Source organism: Molothrus ater, chromosome 21 (genome assembly GCF_012460135.2).
Source record: "Molothrus ater isolate BHLD 08-10-18 breed brown headed cowbird chromosome 21, BPBGC_Mater_1.1, whole genome shotgun sequence".
Classification (NCBI taxonomy): domain Eukaryota; kingdom Metazoa; phylum Chordata; class Aves; order Passeriformes; family Icteridae; genus Molothrus; species Molothrus ater.
The window spans coordinates 11,397,594-11,419,730 of record NC_050498.2 but is presented as its reverse complement, the minus strand read 5'-3'; the positions used below and the strand labels follow the sequence as shown (position 1 = coordinate 11,419,730).

At 41.6% G+C, this 22,137-nt stretch overlaps 3 protein-coding genes across 4 annotated transcripts; 2 read left to right on the top strand and 1 right to left on the bottom strand.

Annotated features, from left to right (window-relative positions):
* The first annotated feature begins 1,278 nt into the window (after positions 1 to 1,278).
* On the top strand, positions 1,279 to 7,657 carry TEKT1 (tektin 1). Its single transcript, XM_036395082.2, has 8 exons — positions 1,279 to 1,966; positions 3,081 to 3,324; positions 3,697 to 3,862; positions 4,072 to 4,200; positions 4,633 to 4,776; positions 5,994 to 6,216; positions 6,798 to 6,994; positions 7,277 to 7,657. Exons 2-8 carry the CDS (start codon positions 3,135 to 3,137, stop codon positions 7,434 to 7,436), a joined length of 1,209 nt encoding a protein of 402 aa, XP_036250975.1. The 5' UTR covers positions 1,279 to 1,966; positions 3,081 to 3,134; the 3' UTR covers positions 7,437 to 7,657.
* Positions 7,658 to 8,178: 521 nt separating this feature from the next.
* FBXO39 (F-box protein 39) lies at positions 8,179 to 13,653 on the bottom strand. The gene is made up of 4 exons (XM_036395081.2): positions 13,382 to 13,653; positions 10,472 to 11,672; positions 9,522 to 9,698; positions 8,179 to 8,482 (listed from the first exon to the last, which is right to left on the bottom strand). The coding sequence occupies exons 2-4, from the start codon at positions 11,483 to 11,485 to the stop codon at positions 8,354 to 8,356; spliced, it is 1,320 nt and encodes a 439-aa protein (XP_036250974.1). The 5' UTR covers positions 11,486 to 11,672; positions 13,382 to 13,653; the 3' UTR covers positions 8,179 to 8,353.
* A 54-nt stretch (positions 13,654 to 13,707) lies between these two features.
* On the top strand, positions 13,708 to 20,970 carry PIMREG (PICALM interacting mitotic regulator). Of its 2 annotated transcripts, XM_054517026.1 has the most exons (6): positions 13,708 to 13,787; positions 14,779 to 15,104; positions 15,910 to 16,241; positions 16,981 to 17,076; positions 17,912 to 17,958; positions 19,174 to 19,240. In XM_054517026.1, exons 2-5 carry the CDS (start codon positions 14,808 to 14,810, stop codon positions 17,940 to 17,942), a joined length of 756 nt encoding a protein of 251 aa, XP_054373001.1. In that variant the 5' UTR covers positions 13,708 to 13,787; positions 14,779 to 14,807; the 3' UTR covers positions 17,943 to 17,958; positions 19,174 to 19,240. The 2 variants fall into 2 exon arrangements, with proteins under 2 accessions (XP_054373001.1, XP_036250977.1); XM_036395084.2 differs by lacking the exon at positions 17,912 to 17,958 and having other exon boundaries at positions 19,174 to 20,970.
* Positions 20,971 to 22,137: the final 1,167 nt, after the last annotated feature.

Below are 22,137 nucleotides of genomic sequence, written 5' to 3'. Positions count from 1 at the left end.
TTTAGGATTTCAGCAACATTGAAAGAAAGTAGTTGATGATGCTGCAGTGTGAGCTCAACCTAGAGAACTCTCCTACTTCAACACAGTGGCAGCAGTTCTGCTGATTGATTCTATGACGAATAAAACTATTTATGGTATTTTTCATACACCCAACAAGGAATATGGTAACATACTTAATTTAGATCTAGTCTCATTAATGCTGGTTGGTTAGACTCCTCCACAGAAAACGTGAGACGTTTCCTGACTGAGGACTTGGCCATTTCACAAATAGTGACCCTATTTTCTACATCCAGACAAAATTTACGATGTGAGGAACCGCTCCTTTGTAAAATCCTTTTTAAAGGCATTGGAACAATGCCTTTTAAAGGCATTGGAACAATGGAACGTGGTAAGCAAGCTGGTGTTAGCTTACCCCTACTGCTGTGCAGAAGAGGACTTCCTTTTTCATACGGCCGTAACTGGGCGCTTACACGCGCTGTGGAAAGGCGGCGCGGGTGTCGGCGCGGCGGGCGGTGCCTCCGCCGCTCCCCCGGGGCCGTTCGTTAGGGCGGGCGGTGCCTCCGCCGCTCTCCCGGGGCCGTTCGTTAGGGCGGGCGGTGCCTCCGCCGCTCTCCCGGGGCCGTTCGTTAGGGCGGGCGGTGCCTCCGCCGCTCTCCCGGGGCCGTTCGTTAGGGCGGGCGGTGCCTCCGCCGCTCCCCCGGGGCCGTTCGTTAGGGCGGGCGGTGCCTCCGCCGCTCTCCCGGGGCCGTTCGTTAGGGCGGGCGGTGCCTCCGCCGCTCTCCCGGGGCCGTTCGCTAGCGCGGGGCTCGGCGGGCGGCGCTCGCCCGGGGGGCGCGCGCTGGGACCGTCCCGTCCGGTGCGCGCAGCCCCGGCGGCCGTGGAGCCGTTTTCTAGCCCTGTGAGTCGGTAGAGAAAACCATCTGAGGTAAAACCAAAGGGTTTCTTTGGTCGTAAAGTTCATATTGCAGGATGGGTTGTAAATTTCATATTAACAGGTTGAAAGGAAATTGTCTTACGGCAGCTGACATTGATGAATGGATTTGTGGTTTGTAACTTTAATTTGTGGCAGTGTCGCTACAATCTGGGTCAGGACAGCATGAGATACTGGGTTTTCAGAACAAAACAGCATGAAGTCCCACGGGTCCCACAATAACGTCGTGGAAAACCACCACTGGGAGTTTGTTTCCTCAGCTTTCAAGGTGACTGAGCACGTTTTCAGAAACATGACAGCTGTTCTTTTTTTTTTTTTTTTTTTTTTTTGAGTAATGTTACTTCTTTATCATTTTGTGATCTTTTGGAACATTGTCGGGTTTCACTCAGAGAAACTGATCTATCTAAACCATAGCAGAGCCATACGGAGGGGACACAATTGTACCGTCTAATGTCAAGCTCTTTATCTCCTTCATCTCTTCTGTCTGGCTCCCAGAATATTTTCTCCCAGGAAAGAATATTGTCGACATAAAGATAGAGCATACTACTAAGGATATTTCACGACTGACATTTTAGATAGCTGGATACTTAACACGCCTCTCATTTGTTTCACAATCTTTATGCATTTCTACAACAAATCAATTCAGAATTACTGTCCACAGCTCTGGGAACTATGAAAAAAATAATGTACAGCCAACACGTGGGTTTCTTTCCCGATAAATCTTAACAGGAAGGGGGTGAAATGAAGCACCACGGACTTGTGTGTGCTGTGCCTCCTCCAGCCGGTGCCACAGCACCAAGCTGCTAGCAGAGGTAGCTGCGCTAGTTCCCACAGCAGCCAGTTTGTTTGCCTTCCGCGCAGTTCGAGCCGCCTCCTGCAGTATTGAGTCACACATTTAAAAAGAACCTGTGCTGCTGCTGAGGAGGCTGAGAGACTCTTGAGGGGTCTCTGAGGCTGAAACACCTTCCTAGGGAAGGGGAGCTGAGGACGTGGCACTTTGCCAGGCTTTGAACTCCAGTTCAGTCGAGGATGGAGGTCAGTCGAGAAGTGTGTGAGGGCGAAGGAAGTCGATTTAAGGGTGGCTGTGCTGAATGGAGTGTGGGCAGAGCTGTGTGTTGCTGCGCAGTTGTATGCATTTGTGCTCACGAACTGTCTCAGGAACACTGGATGAGCATACTGCAATAGGAAAATTTATAATCAAACTACTTTGTGCAAATTCGGGGCATTGGTTTCACCCTCCACTAAACAAGTCTCCAAGTCTCCTCAGTATGCTTTGTTCTTCTTCTTTAATCCTTTCTGGACTTTCCCATATCCTCATTTGCCTTCAGCTTTTCAGGTCCGATTTTGATTTGAGGTTTTGGGGTTTGGTGTTCTGTTTTGTTGGTTGTGTGGTTGTATGGTTGGTTTTTTGGTTGTTTTTTTTTTTTTTTTTTTGGGGGGGGGGGTGTTTTTGGTTTATTTTTGTTTAGGTTTTTTTTTTCCCCTAATCATCATTAGAAAAAGAATCACCTAATCAAGCATTGGAACAGCCTGCCCTGGGAAGTGGTGGAATTCTCATCCCTGGATGTGTTCAAAAGGCATGTGAATTTAGAACTTAAGGATATGGTTTAGTGGTGAATACAGCTGTTCTGTTTTAACAGTTGGACTCAATGATCTTACAGGTCTTTTCCAACACTAATAATTCTGTGGTTACATTTCTTTTTATAGTCTAGATTTTATCCATTTCTCCAATCATATTATTGAAAAGTGTTTGCTTCTCCAACCTCTCTGAGGCTATTTATCTTTTACGTTTGTTCACTTTTTTCTTTTGTTTTCTGTGATTGCTTGTTTAGTAATTCCATCTTTTTCCACAGGTCTCCTTTCTCTTCTCCTTCCTATTGCATAGTCCATCCTTTCCTGTCAGATCCATTTCTCTCCTCATAAAGTCCCCTCACAAATTCTTCTGTTTCTTCATTCTCTCACTCCAAACATATCAGCACATTCTTCCCTACTCATCAGCAAAGACTTGGGGAACTTTGAGCAAAAACTCTTTTTTTTCATATCAGTGTCATTTTGCAGGTAAAAAGAACAAAATATTTCTCATCCTTATAGACCTGTCTTCTCCCCTTCTTGCTTTGGCAGCCAAATATAACGCTATTTCTGTTTTCAGGTTTGATATTCCAAAAACTGACCTGCATTATATCCAGAAACTTTCCAAATAACAATGGCCAGGCTGTTGCAAGATCCATCTAAACTTCATCCCTCAGAATGGTACACTGCAAACAAGATGCAGTGTGCCAGTACAGAGTCCCAGAAATCCAGGTCAGAATGCATGATAGCTGAGAGTTGGAGGCTGGTGGATGAAATAGAAAAGACAACTCAAAAAACCCAAAGTGATGTCAACAAGAAATTAGGTAATCCCATGTCTTCTGCAAGGGTCAAATATTTTATTTGAGCTATATTTTCAAGAAGGACTTAGCAAATTAGTTGATAATGAATAGGAGTATATGTCAATGCCATGCTTGTTAATGTAATGAAAAAATCAAAAATATTTTATAAAATATTTTGAGGCAGACTCTTTATTTTTATAACGAAACACACGAAAAGCTCTCTTAACCAAACCTCCTGACACAGGGTTGCTAAACTGTTTCCACACAGCCCACAGCACTACAGGTACTCCACTATAGAATAAGTCTATTTTTAGCCATACCTAAGACCTGAGCTGCAGTCCCCTTGCTCATAAAATGGGCCCATAATAATACATGTTTGTTATTTTGATTCTACAGAACAGAGACGGGAAGAGATAAAATTCTGGAAGCAAGAATTAGATAACAAGCTAGAACAAATTGTTAATGAGACAGAGATTTTGTTGACTTTCAAGAATAGGCTGGAGAGAGCTTTGGAGGGTTGCAAAGAGCCCCTTGTCGTTGCCCAAAAGTGTCTCCTGTACAGGTGAGCATTCAAGGAGACAAAAAAAGTCTAGGTAATGAACCTTTAACAAATAAGAAAAAAGACTGCAAACTAAAGGCCCACCTCTCTTTACAGCGAAGTCACAGTCTGATTTAGGTGTTACAGCACTGAGGAAAGTGGAACTTTATCATCTTCTGTTCGATGCAGGCATTTGAACAATGTGGCTGATGGTTTTTCCTTTTTTCATGTAGGCAGAGGCGAGTTGGGATTGACTTGGTGCATGATGAAGTGGAACAGCAGCTGCTGAAGGAAGTTGAAGTCCTCCAGGGGATTATTGCTTTACTTGAACGTACATTGGAACAAACAAATGAGCAAATCAGGTGCAGAGGCAGAGAGCATAACAGAACACTAATTAGATGAAAGTTAAGACAGCCATAATACTGAGAAGTTGTCAGGCTGAACACAGGTCCTAAGTTATCTTCAATGCTAAACACTAGCAGGAGGTCAGTCCTAATTCATACCACTCAATCAGTAGTGGTGAGAGGTTCTGCTTGTAGAATACAAAGTACTTGCACTTGATCCTTGGTCTTCTCATGATCCAGTCCTGTGCCTTTAATTTCAATGAGAATTGTACCATCAATTTCTAAAAAGGCAGCTTCATACTGTAGATTTTGTGACTTGACAACTAAGAGTTCTTACACGACGATTTCTGTAACAGCATTTTAATTACCTAATGCATGTATGCATGCATATTAAGGACACCTGTGAATGCCTACACATGGTCTTAGAGTTTTGGTTGTTTTTTCTCCTAGACGAAACCGTTCAGCAAAATATGACCTGGACATGGATCTGAAGGACAAATTCACAGCTTTGACGATTGATGATTACTGTGCTAGCTTGACAAACGACACTCCTCATATTATATATGCTGATAATGCAATGAAACTAGAAGGAAAGTAAGTGGTTCTTTAGTTCAACAAACATATGATAATTATACAGATAATATGGGCTGTCCCAGTAACAGCAAGATTAGTTTTGTGTAAAACAGGCTTTATCTTTTTGCCATCTTATTCTTATACTTCTGTCCATCACTTCTGTATCTGTGTAATATGTCTGTGAAATAAACCACAATAATTATGCTCCCAGTGAACTGCAGTTTTTTTAAAAGCTTTTGAGGCTCACAGTTAGCTAAGGAAGAATTTCACATATTGCTTAAACACAGAATAGATTACTGATCTTAACTTCTTTCCTCTCCCGGGGTGTCCCAGTGGGGAGAATGCTGGACTGGGACCCATGAGGTGTCTAGTCACTTTCTGACTCGGACATTAAGCTGTCAAATGTGCCCATTCCTCATGGGTTAGTTAGTGTGAAAGGTTTAAATGCAAAAATAGCTACCACAGAAAAATGGGCTGAAAAGAGGAACTGTACTAGGACAGCAGTATGTGCAAGAGCCTCCTAAAATTACTGTTGCTATGTAACAGCTGGCAAACTTGCAACACCAAGAGGCTGACAGCTCCTGCTGCCAGCACTTAAAACTGGTTATGTAACTCAGACCACACCCAGGATGGTGTTGCCTGCTATGTGCAAATGACAATTACAACTTTATATATTCACCCAATGAAACAAGGAACGAAGCCTCTGAAGAACTTCTCAAACACCTGCCTGCAAGCCAAAGCTGCACAAGCATAACCCTCTAATTCTGGGGATTACCTCCTGGGGCTGGGCTTCTCAACTGTTGTTCCAGGCAGGTACTGTAAGTGTCGTATAGGTGAACTCTGTGAGAGAATAAGTGAACGTGTTGTGTAAATAGTTGCCTGCTATTAATAGTAACAGCTTTATTAATGAAAGATGTTCTAAGAAATATTGATTATTATGTGTGTTTCCCGCCATGTTAAGTCATAAGTTCCCCTTTGCCGGGGGAAAGTAACAGCAAGGCTCCTCTATCTCTCTAGCAAATCTGTTTTCATTGGACTCTCATCTACTTCATTGCAAAATGATTGTGACAGAGTCTTTCTTTTGTATCTGTAGCACTCCCTGGACATATGGCACTTACTGGGACATGCAGTTAAAAGTGCTGCTTTGTTCTTGATTTTGTGGCACAATTACAGATTTATGAAGTCATAGAGGGCCTGCTGCTGTCTGTTGGTGACCTCTTATTTTGATTCTCTTTCAGTTTTGTTAGCCCTGAGGACTGGATAGATTTCACAAATATAAATGTTGAAAAGGCTGACAAGCAGCGAAACAATTCTTTGGCACTGAAGGCACTTATCGATGGCATCCTCTCACAGATAGCAAATGACATGCGCAAGCATTGTGAGATGGTGAATAATGCTTTTAGAAATAGGGTGAAGGAAGTCAAGGATGCCAAGCACAAGCTAGAGACACTTCTTGCAATGGTAAGTCATAGGGGACAGTCAGTGAAAAAGTGGAAACACAAGGCTTCGGTTATCTACCAGTTTACCCAATCCAGTGGGTTGCACTTATCTGCCATATTTTCCTTTTTGTTCCCTTCTCCATAAAAGTAATTTTAGATTTTTTTTCTTAGCTCTGTGTGCACCACCAAAGAGACGAATTTCTGGAGTCACTCATTCAATCTAAATGTTGCTGTAGCCATCAGTAAAGACAGGATTTTTCTTGTGATTTTTAATTGCATGAGGCTCCTATAGCTTTTTCGAGATTGTGATGTAAGAGCCTGATAACAGCAGGGTCAATATGCTCAAAATTTGACACATGAAAACTGAGTTTTAATATTAAAAAATATTAATTCCTGAGCATAAATTTCTGGATTTACCCAGAACCGTGTCATCTGCTTTCCAATGAAGGAATCATACTCCTGGCTAAGCTTTGCAAAATATTATTTGATGAAATAACAACATATTGAGTGCTACTGTGATTGTTGCAACTATTAAAGTAGATGATGATGGATTCACACATTGTAAGAGGCAGTGTGCAGAATTTCATTGTTGGATTTGTTAAGGTGATGGATGAGACTGCCTCACAGGAGAAGAACATTGCAGCCTTAAAGAAAGCAATCACTGATAAGGAAGCACCTGTGAAAGTGGCTCAAACCCGCTTGGAAGCGAGGAACCATCGCCCCAATATGGAACTGTGTTATGACACGGTGCACAGCAGCCTGATGGGTGAAGTTCAAGAGATTACCAAAAATATTCAAAGGCAAGTGGAAATATGCAAGAGGAAAATCTGTGGTATTGGTTAATTTAATGTATTAGCATAACAACGGGTCCCAACTATTCTCCCTGAAAAGCTGGGAATTGCTTTTCTCTTAAGGGCAGGACACTTTAAAGGAAGTTAATGGATAGACTTTAAGGGAAGACAATGGATATTGTCTCTGTGAATCCCTTTCCATCCTTCTTGCTCAGAATTCCTAACCGTTGTGAGAAAAAAACCCCTACCCATGTGTTTTCAACTAATACCTGCATCTGTTTTCCCTGTTAGATTAAAGGATGCATTGGCACAGGCTCAGACAGAGCTGAAAGGCCTTAGCCGCCGCCAGCTTTCCTTGGAGGAAGAGATCAAGGTCAAGGAGAACACACTGTACATTGATGAAGTGCTGTGCATGCAAATGAGAGAGTCTGTTTGCATAAACAATTACTGAAGTCATTATACTCGGAGATTGTGCTCCAAAGAAGCAGTTCCTGCTGAAATTTTATTTCCAAGCTTCCAAATTTATTGGCTTGGCTCAATGCTGTCTAGTTGCACAAGGTAATTAAAACAGACCTAGTACTTACAGCTGTTTCAGAACTATCTATGCTCTAAAATGTTTGATGAAATCTTCCACTTGGCAATAAAATTCAGAATAATGAGAAATGCCCCTTCTTCCATGTTTCTCTCGTGTGTAACTAATGATATGTTTTGCCATTGAAAGGTGTCAAAAGGCAACTGTGTGGAAGCCAGAGCAGGAGTGTCCTCATAAATCACTTATTGGACAGCTGGGCAAGTGGGAGGGCTGTCTCTCAGGACTGGCCATGCGATGTTTTGTTTTTATCTTAGCATCTGCTGCTAAGAACTAGACAGTATGGCCAACTTAACAGGACCTAACCGATACACTAGATAGTGCACCTGTCTGCATCTGAATCGAGATCAAGTCAAGGCTGACTTTGGGAAAATCACTTGCTCACCCCATGCCTAAGTTCCCCTATTCGTGAAATGGAAACAATGAGATGGGCTTCAGTGGTAAAGTGTTTGAAGCTCTGCAATGAGAAGTGCTGAAAAAAGGGGAGGGTCTTATTTTTTATCAGAGATGCCTGTAAGGGTAGAAAAGGGATCACTGCTTCCTTTGGTTCTGGCAAGGAAAACCAAAGCAAGGGAAAGAATATATAATGCTGGAGACAAAAGAGTCCAGTTCCCAAGTCCAACATTTTAATGCATGGAGTTTAAAATTGTCCCTTGCTTCTCACTTGCTGGAATGACAACTCCCTTTTGGAAGCACTGCTGTCAAAATTCAAATCCCCTACTAAAGCACTCCAAAGGATCCATTAATGCAGATGTCACTGGGTGTTCTCTTCCTGTAGTTTATACCATTGGGTAGGTGATGACAAAATAATTAAGTTCTGAGTCAATCAGGTACTTGAATTTCCTGTAAATATCAGCCAGCAGCCGCTCCTCCTCAGTGCTGTCGTCTTGGGCCGTATAAATCCTGACCTGTATGCACAAATAGAAGTCATGTCTCTCAGATATAGGGAGCTCAACCCATTACAGCTCATGGCAACAAGAAGCATCTGTGACTAGGAATCTAGAGAAGAAAAATTCCTTGAATTGGAATAGAATCTTTACTCTCTTCCCACTCCCAGCTGACTGAAAACATCATCTCCTGACAAAGAATTTTTGGGAGGTGTTGGGAGGAACAGGTTAAATAGTGGAAGACTAGCAAGAAGGATTGTAAATCACTCAGGTGACCTTGCAGATGGGAATAGCCCTTGATAAGCCAGTATGAATGCCAGCCAGTGATCCTCTGGCACGGAGCGAGTTTAACTGTGCCTCCATCTCCACTTGTGTGTGTCTGCCTGGGCGTTGCTTTGGGGATGCCTTAGTGAGCAAAAGAAGGGAAGTAAATTTACTCTTTGTCTTTTAGCTGTGGTTTTGTGGTTGTCCCTGCTGTCTGCCTGTGCTGACTCAGACAGGAAGAACAAGGTTCTTTTTACCCCCAGAACTGATGCATCCCTGGGATCTGCACAGATATGTAAGGACCTACAGAATTCAGATTGTAGCACAGAAAGTAGCATGTCAGCATGGTTTACACCAGCTACAGTTGCGGCTTGGCCCCAGTTCAACACAGGACCCCTAAAAGGTGTAATGTGTTTGTATTTTTGCAATTTAGTGGGATTCAGTCCACCTTCCTTGGTTATTATGTCTATAGCCACCTTCCTTGGTTATAGACATAAGCACTGAGCCCGAGAGGTAACTGACAAACCCTGGAAGTGGGAGAGGGCTTGAACTAGAGGTGACAGAGGGAGTGCCAGTCTAGGAAGGGCTTCTGGAATTTTCAGGACTTCACAATAAACTTCTATAGTATCTGTATGTGGCTAAGTAGGGTTGGAAAGCCTCCTTTTTTTGGTACTAAGGCATAACATAGGGAAGATAGTTAGATTAACATTTCTGTAAGTGATCTTTGCTTGGGCATGGGGACCTTTGGGTATAGGAGCAAGAATGGGAATGGGAGTTTTGAAGCACAAAGTCTTACCTTTATGGTAGTCAAAATGCATTTCCTTTCTGCGCGGTTTTGTAGCAGCCTCTCCATAAAGCTGACACTTAGAAATGCCCAGACTTTCAGAAATAACAACCTCTTGCATGATAAAATAAGCTGTAGCAGCTCATTGTCCAGCAACTCATGGTCATTGTTTAATTCAAGTGTTAATTTCTTGGAAAAAAATGAACACTGTTAGTACTACTAAACAGATGTTGCATGCAGTAACTAGAATTCAACAAATAGTTTTCCAAGTTAACAAAAAAAAGTCAGATCAATTTTCTACCTTGATATTAGCTGACAATCTGTTTTGCATTATGACAGCAGTGTATGTGCTACAGTAAATCACTCTCCTGTTAAGAGGGGGTGACCCTTATGAAGTTAGAAAACGCTGCACCTAGAGTCATACCATGATCTTATCTGACATAATGAAAATTATTCCAGAGACAAGAGTAGAGCCAATGATGGTTTCTAGAAAGCTTTACATGGTGTTTATGGTGTTTATTTGCAACTCTGCAATGGAAACAGGACTTACAGAAAGCTGTCAGCAGCCATCAGGTGTAAGGCCACTTGTTTCCCTCTGGCGTGCAAAGACCTGATGCTCACTTACGAGGGTCAGCTGTTGCAAACCTTTGATGACACATCCCTTGTGACACCGAAGTGCTTTGACATGGGCACTAGTTAATTTAGATATGCTATAGGACATTTGTGTATTGCCAAAATAGAGCAGCCTGATAGCATTATGGAGGGTTATAACTGGACAAGGATAATTTCATTGACAACATTATGGATGAAACACTGAAATTACTTATGAAAACTGCCCTCTGAATGTAAAACCAAAGCGGTCGGGAACTTCTGTTGCTGACTGCTGTTCTGCAGAAGGCCTACATGATTGCTTTGCAGAGCTTTGTGATACTGCAGTAGGGTGTGTCTATTGTTTCCCTTACCTGCAGACCATGCCAGTAAGCTGGGAGAAGGTTGGTGAGAGTAGGTCTCATTGTCCAGTCTGGGTCACTAAAATAACAGCTCCGTAGGCTGATGCTCCTAACTGGGATCTCCTCTAGCAGGATCCTAGCTAGGTGATCATGCTTCATGACTCTTTCAAAGAAGAAGTTCACATTCAGTTTTGGGGCTCTCTTGGCCAAGTTTGCCCATGACATTCCTGAGACCACTTGCCCATGAGGGTCATGGATATGACACTTGATATTCAAGGTGCACAGGGAATGAGAGCTGCGCTCACGTAGGATGTCCAGCAGTTCATCAGAGATGCAGTTGTAATTAAAAGTCAGGATGGTCAGCCTGTGGAACTTAGACATAGTTTGGTGGAACAAGGCACTGCTGTAGACAGAAAGGTGGAGACTGAAGAAATCCTCAATATTGATTTCAGATATAAAGCTTCTATTTGTCAAACTGCTTAGAGAATTCAGAAGCTCACAGCCTTCTTCCAAAGTTATTCTTGCTCCTTTTAAGTTAAGATAATCAAGTTGATTGCTCATTCTTTTCAGGAAGGCAGATAAATTCTTGATAAACTGAGCCCTAACCACATTTCTCCAGATCAAGCAGTCTAATTCTAGGTACTTGATGCTCAGGGATACTAGGTGACTATTACACTTACCCAGGTGTGAAAGAAGACCTCTCATAATCACTTGAAATTTTTTGATAAAGGGAGTATTGTAAGGATTCGATAACTTGATCTCAAGGTGCTTCAAATACTTGCCAAATTTCTTGGTATACCACAGTGCACTTTGAAACTCCAGTGTGCGTGTCCTTGATGGTTGGCCATAAAAGGTGATGGTTCTGCATCTCCAGAGAGATCCAGACTGCATGGCACACCTCCATTTTTTACAGACCAAGGCAGCCCGAGATCTGTCTCTGTCATCTAACCAATGGAAGACATGCCTCAGACAGACATCAGGTAGATAGGCCCAGAAGCTTTGCTCGGGTTCACTCTCATCTTCCATTGAGAGGACTTCTCTTCTGGATCTTAAATCAAACCAACATGCAGAAAGCTGTGGGTAGATTTCTTGCCAATCCCAACATAATAGGCTTCTAAACAAATGGATGAAAGTTTGTTTCTTCACAATCAAAACTAACAACCTCTGTACTCCAGCTGTCAAACAAGCCCTTGAGTCTAAAGTATAGTCTTACCTAAATCAAAAGAAAAAAACAAAGAGTGAAGAACAATCACAGTACAAACACAGGACACATATTTTAACTTTTGGGCCTTCACCTTCAGTCTAGCTAAACAGTGAAATAGTATCAAATGGCACTTGGTGCCATGATCTAGTTGAAGTGTTAGAACATGGGTTGGACTCGATGATCTTAAAGGTCTCTTCCAACCCAGAAATTCTGTGATTCTGTGAAATGCTGTGACAGTAGCCACATCGTCTGCAAAACCTTTGGTTGGCATCAGCTGCAATTAAATTGATCATGGTCTGTGATCTGATGCCTAGCATTTAAAAGTACTCAGTTCTTTGGGCTGTATACATTTACAGTATACATATACATGGAACAGGACCATCAGTGCAAAATTAGCACTAATGACTTTTCATAGTCTTCTGGGGTACCATTCCATGACAATCAGTACCCTACCTTAGATTAAGGCTGGATAAAAAAAGTTGAAATGGATGAAAACAAGAAGTGCACCATAAGAAGAAGAAAACATGCAGATCCCTGAGAGTCTGTTTACAACTCCAAAAGCTCAGATATTTCTATTTTAATTGTATAAACAGGCATGAAAGGACAGGTTGATAGCACAATTAAGCTTCAGTCTGCTGTTTGTCTTTTTGCCTACAGTTCTTATGTCACATAGAATCTCTCTGCCTGTACACATACTCTTTTCAATTAGCACCGTTTCTATTCTTAGGGATTCTTCTGCCCACTCTTGCCATTCAAAGTACCAACCCACACCCCCAGCTATCAATAAAACCCTTAGAAACTGATCATGTGGTCTGATTACTACCTGTCTCTCTCACTCTCTCTCTCTCTCTTATTTAGCATCCCCAAGAAGAGCTCTTTGTTTTGCAGAACTATTAGTCATTTAGGAGGTCTCTAGATCAATTTCCAAAAATCCAAACCAAGTCTTAAAATATGGTGGCTGAAGCTCCAGTTTGCTAGTGAGAAGAACCTGAAACTTTTGCTATAGAGAGTGGGGAGAACACAGGGGAAGAGGTCTAATACTTCAGCTACCTTGAAGCCCTGAAGGCAATGGACAGAGGAAAGCAGAACAGAATATAGGGCTGTAATACATAGAAACACGTCTGTTAACAAAGGATGTTTATTACACTGTACTCATCAATATTAGTGTGTGAATACAAAGCAGGACAAACACCATCATGTGGAACTTTTTTAAAACCAGAGTTCTTATGAATCTGTAAAAGGTATGTTTGTTTATAAGCCAGTGGTGTGATTCAAGAGGTATCCTGCGGTGTTGGGTTGGCTTTTCCATCACTATAAGCGAAGTCTTAGTTAAGGAGGTGTTCTAGCTGTCAGCTCCGAGTTTAACTTGGTGGGGGGAAAACAAATCTTTGGGAAAAAAACGCTGCTACAGTTCTTTCTAGAGCAATTTTTTTTTTTTCAAGCAGAAGTAATTTCAAGATAAATGAACGTTTTGCATGTCTTGTTTGCCACTCGGGTAAGAAAAAAAAAAAAAAAAACAAAACAAAATAAAATCCCCCACTGCTGAACATATTACGTCCTTTGGCCTTGGCCCTCTTTGCTTCAGAGGGCATAGGGCATCCCGGATGGTTTACGATCCCATACGGACAGTTACATTAGCTGTCTCCTCCAGCAAGAGCTGCAGAAGCCCGTGGAGTAAAAGCAAACAAAAACCTTCTAAGACTTTGACCGATAATTACCAGAAGTAACAGGAGGTGTGGCTTGGATACCCAAGGGGGCAACCCAGCCCGAGTCCTTTTACTCGTCCAGCTGACGCGGACCTCTGGGCCGAGATCCGCGAAGGCGCCCGAGCCGCGGGCGGGCGGGGGCGCAGCGCAGCCCCTGCGGTTGCGCCGCTGGGCCGGACATTCCCCTCAGCCGGCGCGGGCCGCTCCCTCACCGCCGGCTGCGCCGCGCGCGCCCGGCCGAGTAACGGCAGCCCAGCGCGCGGGACGCAGCCAATTGCGGCGGGCGGCGGCGGCGCCAATCCGGGGGCTCGGAGGGGGCGGTGCGGCGTTCAAACGCGGTGGCGGCGCACAGAGGAGCTGCTGCGGGGAGGCGGCGGCTCCGTCCCGATCCGGGTCCCGGTTCCGTCCGGCGCGCTGAGTGAGTACTGCCCCGAGCAGCTGCCAGAGCGGCCCAGTCGTGGCTCCCTTTGTCCGAGCCCGTCTCCTCCGGCTTTGGCGGCACTTTTCGCGCTTGTTGCTGCTGTCCCGGTAGGCGCAAAAACAGCACCGGCTGGTCCCGCCCAGTCCCGTTAGCCCCATGTGGCGGCGCGGCGGATCTGCCGCGGCTGTCGGCGGGGAGCACGGCCAGTGCCAGCAGAGCGGGCTGCTCGCGGCGAGAGCGGCTCGGACGAGGCGTGGGCCCGGGTGTGTCCAGGGGCCCGGCCGGGGGCTACCCCAGAGCGCCGTGGCCTCCAGAAGAAAGAAGGCACCGCGCTGTCCTGTGCAATACCTGTTTAATAAACAGATCATTGTAATCGTAGGACAGTAGCGGCGCTCTCTCTCATTTCAATCGTATTCGTTAACAAGTGAAAATCAAGAATGGAAAGTATATATGTTTAAATTATCATATGTCATATAGATAACTAGCATTTTAGCCCTTCTCACGAAAGTCTTTTGCCAGTAATAATCCTGTCTGTTTCACGAGTTACGTATCCACAATCATAACTGGGACTGAAGCAGAAGCCTTCAGCTAAGTACAGCAGGAGACAATAGCAGCTGTGTAAACTTGTCTCGCTGTGGAAGGTTGTTTTGATTAAAGAAGGCAAAAATTTGGGATATCAGATATTGATCTGAGATATAAACCAAAAAAAAAATGCACTCATAGAGCATTCTACCTCTCAAACTAGAGTTTTCCAGTGGAATTGCAATACAAGGCTTCTTGGTGGACTTGAGCAAACCTAAATAGCCTTAAAAATCAACCCCGTTCTCTTTCAAGACTCCAACTAAAAGTTAAAAGTCTGCTCAGCTCTAGTTTTCTTGTTTCAGGCAAGTGTAACCAAATATATTCTGCAACAGTTTCAATTTCTCTTTTTTTACACTGCTTTGTACCTTGTTCTGCCTAAGCTTTGCTCTCATTTTCATTGTTTTAGAAATAAAGTTGACCAAGAACTGGAACAAGATGGCATCTGTGCTCCAAAATGTCAAAGCAACAGTGGCGTGGAGGAAACACCGGCTCCTACCTGACCTCAATGAGGATGAGAGCCCTGTGCCTGATAAATTCAAGAGAAGGGCCTCTCTGAGTTCTCTCAATACCATTCGCATGTCTTTAAGGAAACGGGTACCATTAAAGCCAGTCGAGTTGAATTTTCGCGTTGATAAAACCCCAACTAGGGAAAGTCTGGAACCAAGGCAGAGGTGTCAAACTCTTCAGACTATTAAAAGAACAGCAAAATATGCTTTTGGAACAGTGTCCCAGGTATTTTGTCTTTGCAGTAGAACATAGATAGAGTTTAGTTTTTGCTTCAACTCCAGTACTAGGATTTCTGAATTTTGTACTGAGTGCTGTATTCCAGAGAGTCCATTCCCACACACTTGCACAACTTAGTGTTTGTCTCATAGCTACTAACTTTTAAAATCTTTAATATCTTTTTCTAAAGTATAGACAGGCAAATTATGGATCTGGCAGAACATGGAGGAAGGTGAAAACAGTTTATTTTGTTATAAGAGCTTTTCCCCTCCTGTATTTAATCATATATGGCAGAACAGCCTTTACACAGAGGAAATTGGGTAGAAATTGCCATAATTTGCAAAGAATTGTTACTGAGAAATGTGCAGCATTTTGGATTTTTTTTCTTTTATTTATTCTCCTGTACCCATACTATTTACTCGCATGTTCTTCATTATAGTTAATCTAAATTTAGACTGACAAAACCTGCTACAAGGTAGCAGGGTAGCAGATTCAAGCTTGCACTTCCCTTTCTTGCAGACCTTGGATTTTTAAATGCATGCGTTCTGTGTTGTGGAGCCTGAATTTTTCCAGCATAAGAGCAGCAAGAGCTTTGTCCAATGCCTGCTCTGAAGTCCTTGATGAGTGTCAAGGGTTAGGGAAGCAAGAGATTCCCTATGCAAATGAGTACAGAGGTTGAGATGCATTCATGTTAGTTGAAACCTGATACGAACATGGAAGCTAGTAATTCAGCCCAAATATTCCTAGCCCTCCTGGTTCCAAACTCATGGCTAATTGAGTTCATTTAGCCTAACATGTCTAATGCTTCTTTCAGAAAATACAGAAGTCTTGCCAAAGCCCAGTTCGCTCAATGGTGACCTGTCCAGCTGAATCCATCAGCAGAAGCTGTGCGACCAGTTCTACCAAAAAAAGAACTGCTACACCTCAAACACCTTGCTATAAGAGTGTTACTCCAGCAGCCAGTTCCAAAGGCACTCCAAAGTCCTGCAAAAGGGCCTTGCTTGGGCCAACAAGGGTGTCAAAACATAGAGAATGGAGGGATTTCTCATCCTGGCTTGGTAAAAATGGTTTCTCTCTCCGGAGATCCAGAAGAGCAGCAGCACTGAAGAGCCCTTATTCATCTCCTGTTCCTTCCAGCAGAAAGATGTAAGTCACATTCTTTTGTAAACTTTTTTTTAAATTTTTTTTTTTAAATTTATTACACTGATTAGAGTATCTGATAAAGTGAAAGGCAAGGTATGAAGTTTTCTATCCTATTCCCCTGAAGCTGTGTGCTGCTTGAATAGTTAAGAAAGTAGTTCCAGCTCCCTGTATAGACAGGGACTGAGCTATGCGTAAAGCTGAAACATAAAAAGTAATTTTTTCTTAGAGACGTACCTGAGCTTTTTGCTGGTGCCTTTTGGGTAAAGGAAAATGCTCAGTATCTCACTCTGATTTAATTGTAACTTTTCCAAAGCTGCTATTTGTATTCCAAAGATACCAGGAATACCTCTGCTTATGCGGAGTTCTTTATATAATGTAGAGAGATTCGTGCCTCAAAGAACAAACACAAATTAGATCAAGAGTTGGGAGCTAGGGAAATACTTAATAATGTGCACACAGGTTTTTCTTTTGGTCGAAGTCACAAGAAAGGTTAAAGCTAGAAGTTGAATCCAAGCCTTGTGAACCTGAATCCTATGTCTCAGTTGGAAGATAGCTGTTCGGGGGATGAATGGAGACGTGAAGCAGTTGGCCAATGGAATTAAGAGTATAATTTCCACGGCCCTAAACTTCTCTGGGTAAAGTCTAGAGGTAACAAGAGTGGTACTTCAGGGAGAAGGCTTGAGTACTGTCACCTAGTCAGCCTGTCCTGTTTGATCTGTAGCAATGACTATTCTGTTTGCAGAGAGTTTGACTGTGAGCTGGATCTGGTCTCCTCAGGGATTTGCCAGTTGAAGCGTATCTCCCAAGCATTTGATGATGCCATTGTGAAAGAAGAGAGGTAAATACTGCTAAGTGTCCCTCAACTTTACCTGCCACCTGAACATAGCCAATTGCAGGCCAAGTAGTCCCTGTAACTCGGGATTAGGAATAGTTGCAGAACTTTTTCAAGTGTAATGTAGTATATCCGTTTTTTCTTAAAGATACCTGGGAAGTTTAAATCTGCAGTTGGATTTGCAGCTTCTAAAACCTGCCAAATGCTCTACTTGTCTTCAGTTTCCTTGTTGTGGAAGTCAGATTTTTATCAGAAGGAGCCTACCTTTGACCTTGTGTGAGAACAATACCTCCCTGACTCTTGTGTAAAAGAGGTGCCAATCCAGACTGGGGGAGGAGGTGGGAAAATTCCAGTGTACGGGTGCAGTCACTGATGTCTGCACATCCATTAAAAAAACCCTTTTATTAGGTAGCATTATGTTAACAAACAGTCCATGGTACCCAAATGAAGAAACCTCTTATAAAACACCTTGTTTAATCCACAGGGTGGTAGGCTGCTGCATTTGTGAAGGTTATGTCATTCTGAATTAGACATATTAAGAAAATAAAAATTAAAGGTCAGAAATCTTGTCATAGGGTGATTCCCTAAACTTCTTCCTCTCTTAGACCATGTAAAGTATTCAATAACTAAATGTCAAGCACCTCAAATTCTCTAAAGAGAGTTTAGCATCAAGTACTTTACTTACAAAGAGGTAAGGGCTTAACATCTCAGATAATTGCAAAAGTTTGTACCAATGGGACCATGTCTAGATAACTATAGGTTAAAACTTGTATCAAGTTAATTTTATCATACCCACTGAAAGTTCACTAAATCTCACTCCTAATATTCTCCCATCTGCTAGTGATGTGACAGTTTCTCTCATTCGTAACTGAAGATTGTAGCAACCAGGTAAAGTAGTTGTTTACTTACCTTGGCTATGCCTGCATGCATCTGTGGGGAGAAAACCTGCTGTTTATAGAGAGAAAGGCTTATTATCTCATGCTTCTTTCAGGCAGTATTATGTAGAACCACAGGGTTCTTCCTTCATATTCACTGTGGCCATCTCTGCTACAGCAGATCATTGTGCAGTTGTAAAACTTCACCTCTAAATTGAGGATTAGTGAGTCCTTATGGGTTCACAATGAACCTCCTATGCAAACATCAGCTTTTCTCACTCCAGACCAAAAATGACTAGTACTAATCTTTTTGTCACTCAGGTTCAGTTCTCACTGGTTACTAATGATCACAAAGCATGAGAGAACCAACCATTATCCTGAGCTGTCTGATTTTCCAGCCTTTCTTTTCCATCCCTCGAGTTTTCATAGCAGTTTAGTCTATGCTATCACAATTAACAGCAGCTCATAATTGTATTGGTGGCATTTTTAAACACAGCAATTGTACCCAAGTGGATGTGAAATAAATATCTTCACCCATTATGTTGGAATTGTTCTTTTTGTTAGAGGGAAAGGTACATCCTGAATACTATGTCCCATTTTAGCAATGAAGACAGGTGCAAGACACTTCGTTGAACTTTTCAAGAAAAATGAGAGCAGTTTCAAATGCTGGACTGACGGTTTGAACAGTCATCTGTACTGCTTCCAGTACAGATCTGTACTGCTTTGGTCCAGTACTCCTGCATGTGTAGATGCATACACTGTGCTCTGTTACTGCCTAGTTGCCTACTGGAATAATTGTGAAATGAACTTTTTTGGAGGTGCCTTTAGTCTTACTTGAGACTTTCTCTTCTGGTATCCAATTGCCATGAGTTTTAATGTTAATGCTTCGTTTTCATTTTTTTCATGATGAAGCAAATCTTGATCTCAAATGATTGTTTCCAATTCAAAGTATTGTTCTAATGTTTTGCATTTTAATGAATTAGATTATATCACAAGAAATGCTCCTGTTGCTAGTTAAAATATCACAGTACTTCATTTGTGTACTTGCCATTTATGTTCACTGAAGATAACAAAATATTTTCTTGCTAGTGTTTAGAACAGTTACACAGTGAAAGTGTACCAGACCTCTTCCTTTCTCCCATCTGTTTTCCAGCAATTTGTGGGATAACCAGTTGATTAACTCTACTGACTTCATGCTGCTAATGGTAATCCTGTTGTTCTTCTTCAGGCAACAAGCAATATCAAACTACTACTATCTAACGGCACGGAATTCACAGTCTGTACATCGATCCCTGAAACCATCTCAAGCTATTAAAAGGCAAGCTAAGAAACTCCATCAAGCACTTGGTACCTAGACAGAGATGGCTGTAACTATTTTTTCATGTTTCCAAGTTTATGAGCATATATAAGGGAGAGGTCTGAATAGCACCTGAAAGGCTGCACTCTATACACTTACTTGAGCCATTACACTTTTTTTTTAAATGAAACAGCTCAGGACTTTCCTTGCTTTCTCTTTTCTAGTAAAGAGAGGATCAAAATAGTACCAACCACAGTGTATTATCCCTGCTGAGATGAGGGAACTGTATTGAAACCGTATTTCATAAGGCAGTAAGTACTTAGAAAATGATGCTGAACTGGCCAGTAAGAATGGCCAAAGCAAGGGTTTATGATAGACTTATGAAGGATAATCCTAGGTAAGAGTAGTGCTTAAATTGGTATCCAGCAGCCACGAGATTTAGCACAAATACTTTCCATGCAAAAAAGATTGGTCTATTATTTTGAAAGCCTAACTTGTTGGGGTTTTTTTGTTACTAGCAAACTAAAGTTATTAATCATGTTAGCTGGAAGTTAATAAAACAGTAGTGGCTTCTTTGAGTTCTAAGCAAAACTGCCATTCCAAAGCAACAGGATTCTGTGGAGTCACTCATGCCCCAAGAACAAAACCATTTTAGGAGTCTTACTTCATGGCCTTAAGGATTAGCAATCTAATCCTATCTTAGGTGGTTTGGCTCCAGACAAATCAGATCAACTTTGTAATTTCTTACTGATGCTTTAGATAGCATCTTGGCAGTTGACTTAAACATCGCTTTTGTGCTGCATCTGTCTTTTAGTTATACACAGAAATTTGTTTCTACAATTAATGTAACATCTTGTAACTGCTCTTATTAGCTAGTATCACAGTGGAAGTATTTTGATTATGTATACTTAGCATTTGATACCTTATTTTGCTTCTAATTACTTTTAAAAAAATTAACATTCATTTGACAAGCCCCTTTTTTGGTCTGTCATTCAGTATAACAAAGTTTAGTCTTTCACATGAAAACAAAGATTTGTCAGGCTTTTAGAATTCAATAGCAGGGCTGTTTTCCATGGTAAGCTTTGTGCAGGCTTCTCCAATTATGTTCACTCTAAAATGAACTTTCAAACAAAAGACTGATTTGGGAAACTTTGCTCTACTTGGTAATTTTTAAAATGTGCATGTGACCTAGTAGCTCCAGTGTTACTAAAATTTTAATGGTATCAGGTATAAATATGAAAAGCATTCAATTATGATTTATGTATAAGTATTGATTTTTAAACTTGCTCCAAATTTTTCTTTTTTTTCTTGTCAAATGAACCCATTTTAAAACATTTAAACAGTTAATGAGGCCTGGAAATATGAAAGCAACCCTTCCAGCCTGAAGACTTCTAGACTTTCAGAGGACTTGAGAATTTTAGCTTGTGTTATTTCTTCATCTAGTGTTTGTGTGTGTTTTGTGAATTTTTTAACAACTTTTCTATATGGAAGTATAAGTATAGTATCTCTAAGTTGTCCTTTGTATGTCCTGAAACTACTTCTATAAAGCTTTCACAAATTCTCATTAGTGAAATGCCTTTTTCTATGACTTTTGAAAAGGAAGGAGGGTTGGAGGTTTTTGAAAAGTTGACCTCCAATCCAAGTATTATTTCAGACAGATCAACCAGCTTCTATTTATAATGTTTCCACCAGCTACTTGGACATGTACAATCATGATCCAATATTTCTCAAATTACTGGTAAGAAAAATCAGTGACACTGTTTGTTTAAAGGTGCAAGAAGGTTTTATTTAAGTGGCTAATCTGTTTTAAGATTTTAAAAACCAGCTCACATCAAAATCTATAGCAGTTGTAGAAATCTTACTCCTTATTTCATATTAAGAAATTCATTATTGTACATTTTTGAATCTTTACAAGGCAGCCATAAGAAATATAAACATTTGTCACCAGATAGAACCTTCTCACTGACAATATTTAAAAGGATGCACTTAATAAAACTATAGACTGAAAGAACACCTACAATTTCAAGTTTCTTTGCGTGAATTCAGTTGTAAGGGGACTGCCCCTTTTCACCCCAACAAATAGAAAAAAAAGTTATGCATAAGACTTGGGGTTCTGTGAGAGGACTGCCATTCTGGGCTGTATACCAGTCATCCAGGTATAACACTACCTTTCAGACTTGCTATCTGTAAATCATGTTTCAGTGTTGCAATCTCTAATATACCATCTCCCACCATGTCACATTAAACCTGCCTCTCTCTTTTTCCCCTCCTATGTTCTATACGTCCATACAAATGACAAATGAACTGTGAAATTCATCTCCCCCAACTCCCCAAAATTCCATTCAGTTTCAAGGATAGCTTATTGAGATTAATACAAGTAGTGGGTAAACTGTAATAATCTCTGTTTGGGCTTGACCTAAAATGAGTGAAAGAGCCAACACATGACTTCAATTCCAGTGTCCATGCACATGATTCTAGCTGTTCCAGGCCTTATTTCTGAAAAACAAATATTTTCATCCAGAAAAATGTGTTATTACTTCCATTCTTTATGGGGGTTTTGAATTTAGGCTTATCTATAGGAACATATCGTTACCTTGAGTGCCTAAACATAATGGAAGTCTTAATTACCTTCACAAACCCACAATTTCTGCTTAAGCTTTCAACACAGACCATGAGGAATCACTGCTCTTAGAGAAGCTGAGAAGGTAGGCTGGAAAGTTTTGTGTGTATAGGAATTCTATCCTCAGCTCCAGATGAGGATCAAAGTGCCACTTTCTCCCCTGCATGCCTGACATGAACAATTCAATGCAGAAATTTTGAGTTCAGATGCCACAAGTCAATCTCTAATCAGAAAAATCATAAAATTGTGGTGCATAATCGTCATCTCTCCATTAT

Excerpts from the sequence above, each read along its gene's own strand:
- PIMREG (XM_036395084.2), top strand. The coding sequence starts at position 14,808 with ATGGCATCTGTGCTCCAAAATGTCAAAGCAACAGTGGCGTGGAGGAAA. Across the intron at positions 15,105-15,909 it reads CTTTTGGAACAGTGTCCCAG|AAAATACAGAAGTCTTGCCA; the intron begins GTATTTTGTCTT and ends TGCTTCTTTCAG. Across the intron at positions 16,242-16,980 it reads GTTCCTTCCAGCAGAAAGAT|AGAGTTTGACTGTGAGCTGG; the intron begins GTAAGTCACATT and ends TTCTGTTTGCAG.
- FBXO39 (XM_036395081.2), bottom strand. The coding sequence starts at position 11,485 with ATGGAAGATGAGAGTGAACCCGAGCAAAGCTTCTGGGCCTATCTACCT. Across the intron at positions 9,699-10,471 it reads CTTACTGGCATGGTCTGCAG|AAATTAACACTTGAATTAAA; the intron begins GTAAGGGAAACA and ends TTTTTTTCCAAG. Across the intron at positions 8,483-9,521 it reads GCATTTTGACTACCATAAAG|GTCAGGATTTATACGGCCCA; the intron begins GTAAGACTTTGT and ends TTGTGCATACAG.
- TEKT1 (XM_036395082.2), top strand. The coding sequence starts at position 3,135 with ATGGCCAGGCTGTTGCAAGATCCATCTAAACTTCATCCCTCAGAATGG. Across the intron at positions 3,325-3,696 it reads TGATGTCAACAAGAAATTAG|AACAGAGACGGGAAGAGATA; the intron begins GTAATCCCATGT and ends TTGATTCTACAG. Across the intron at positions 3,863-4,071 it reads CAAAAGTGTCTCCTGTACAG|GCAGAGGCGAGTTGGGATTG; the intron begins GTGAGCATTCAA and ends TTTTTCATGTAG.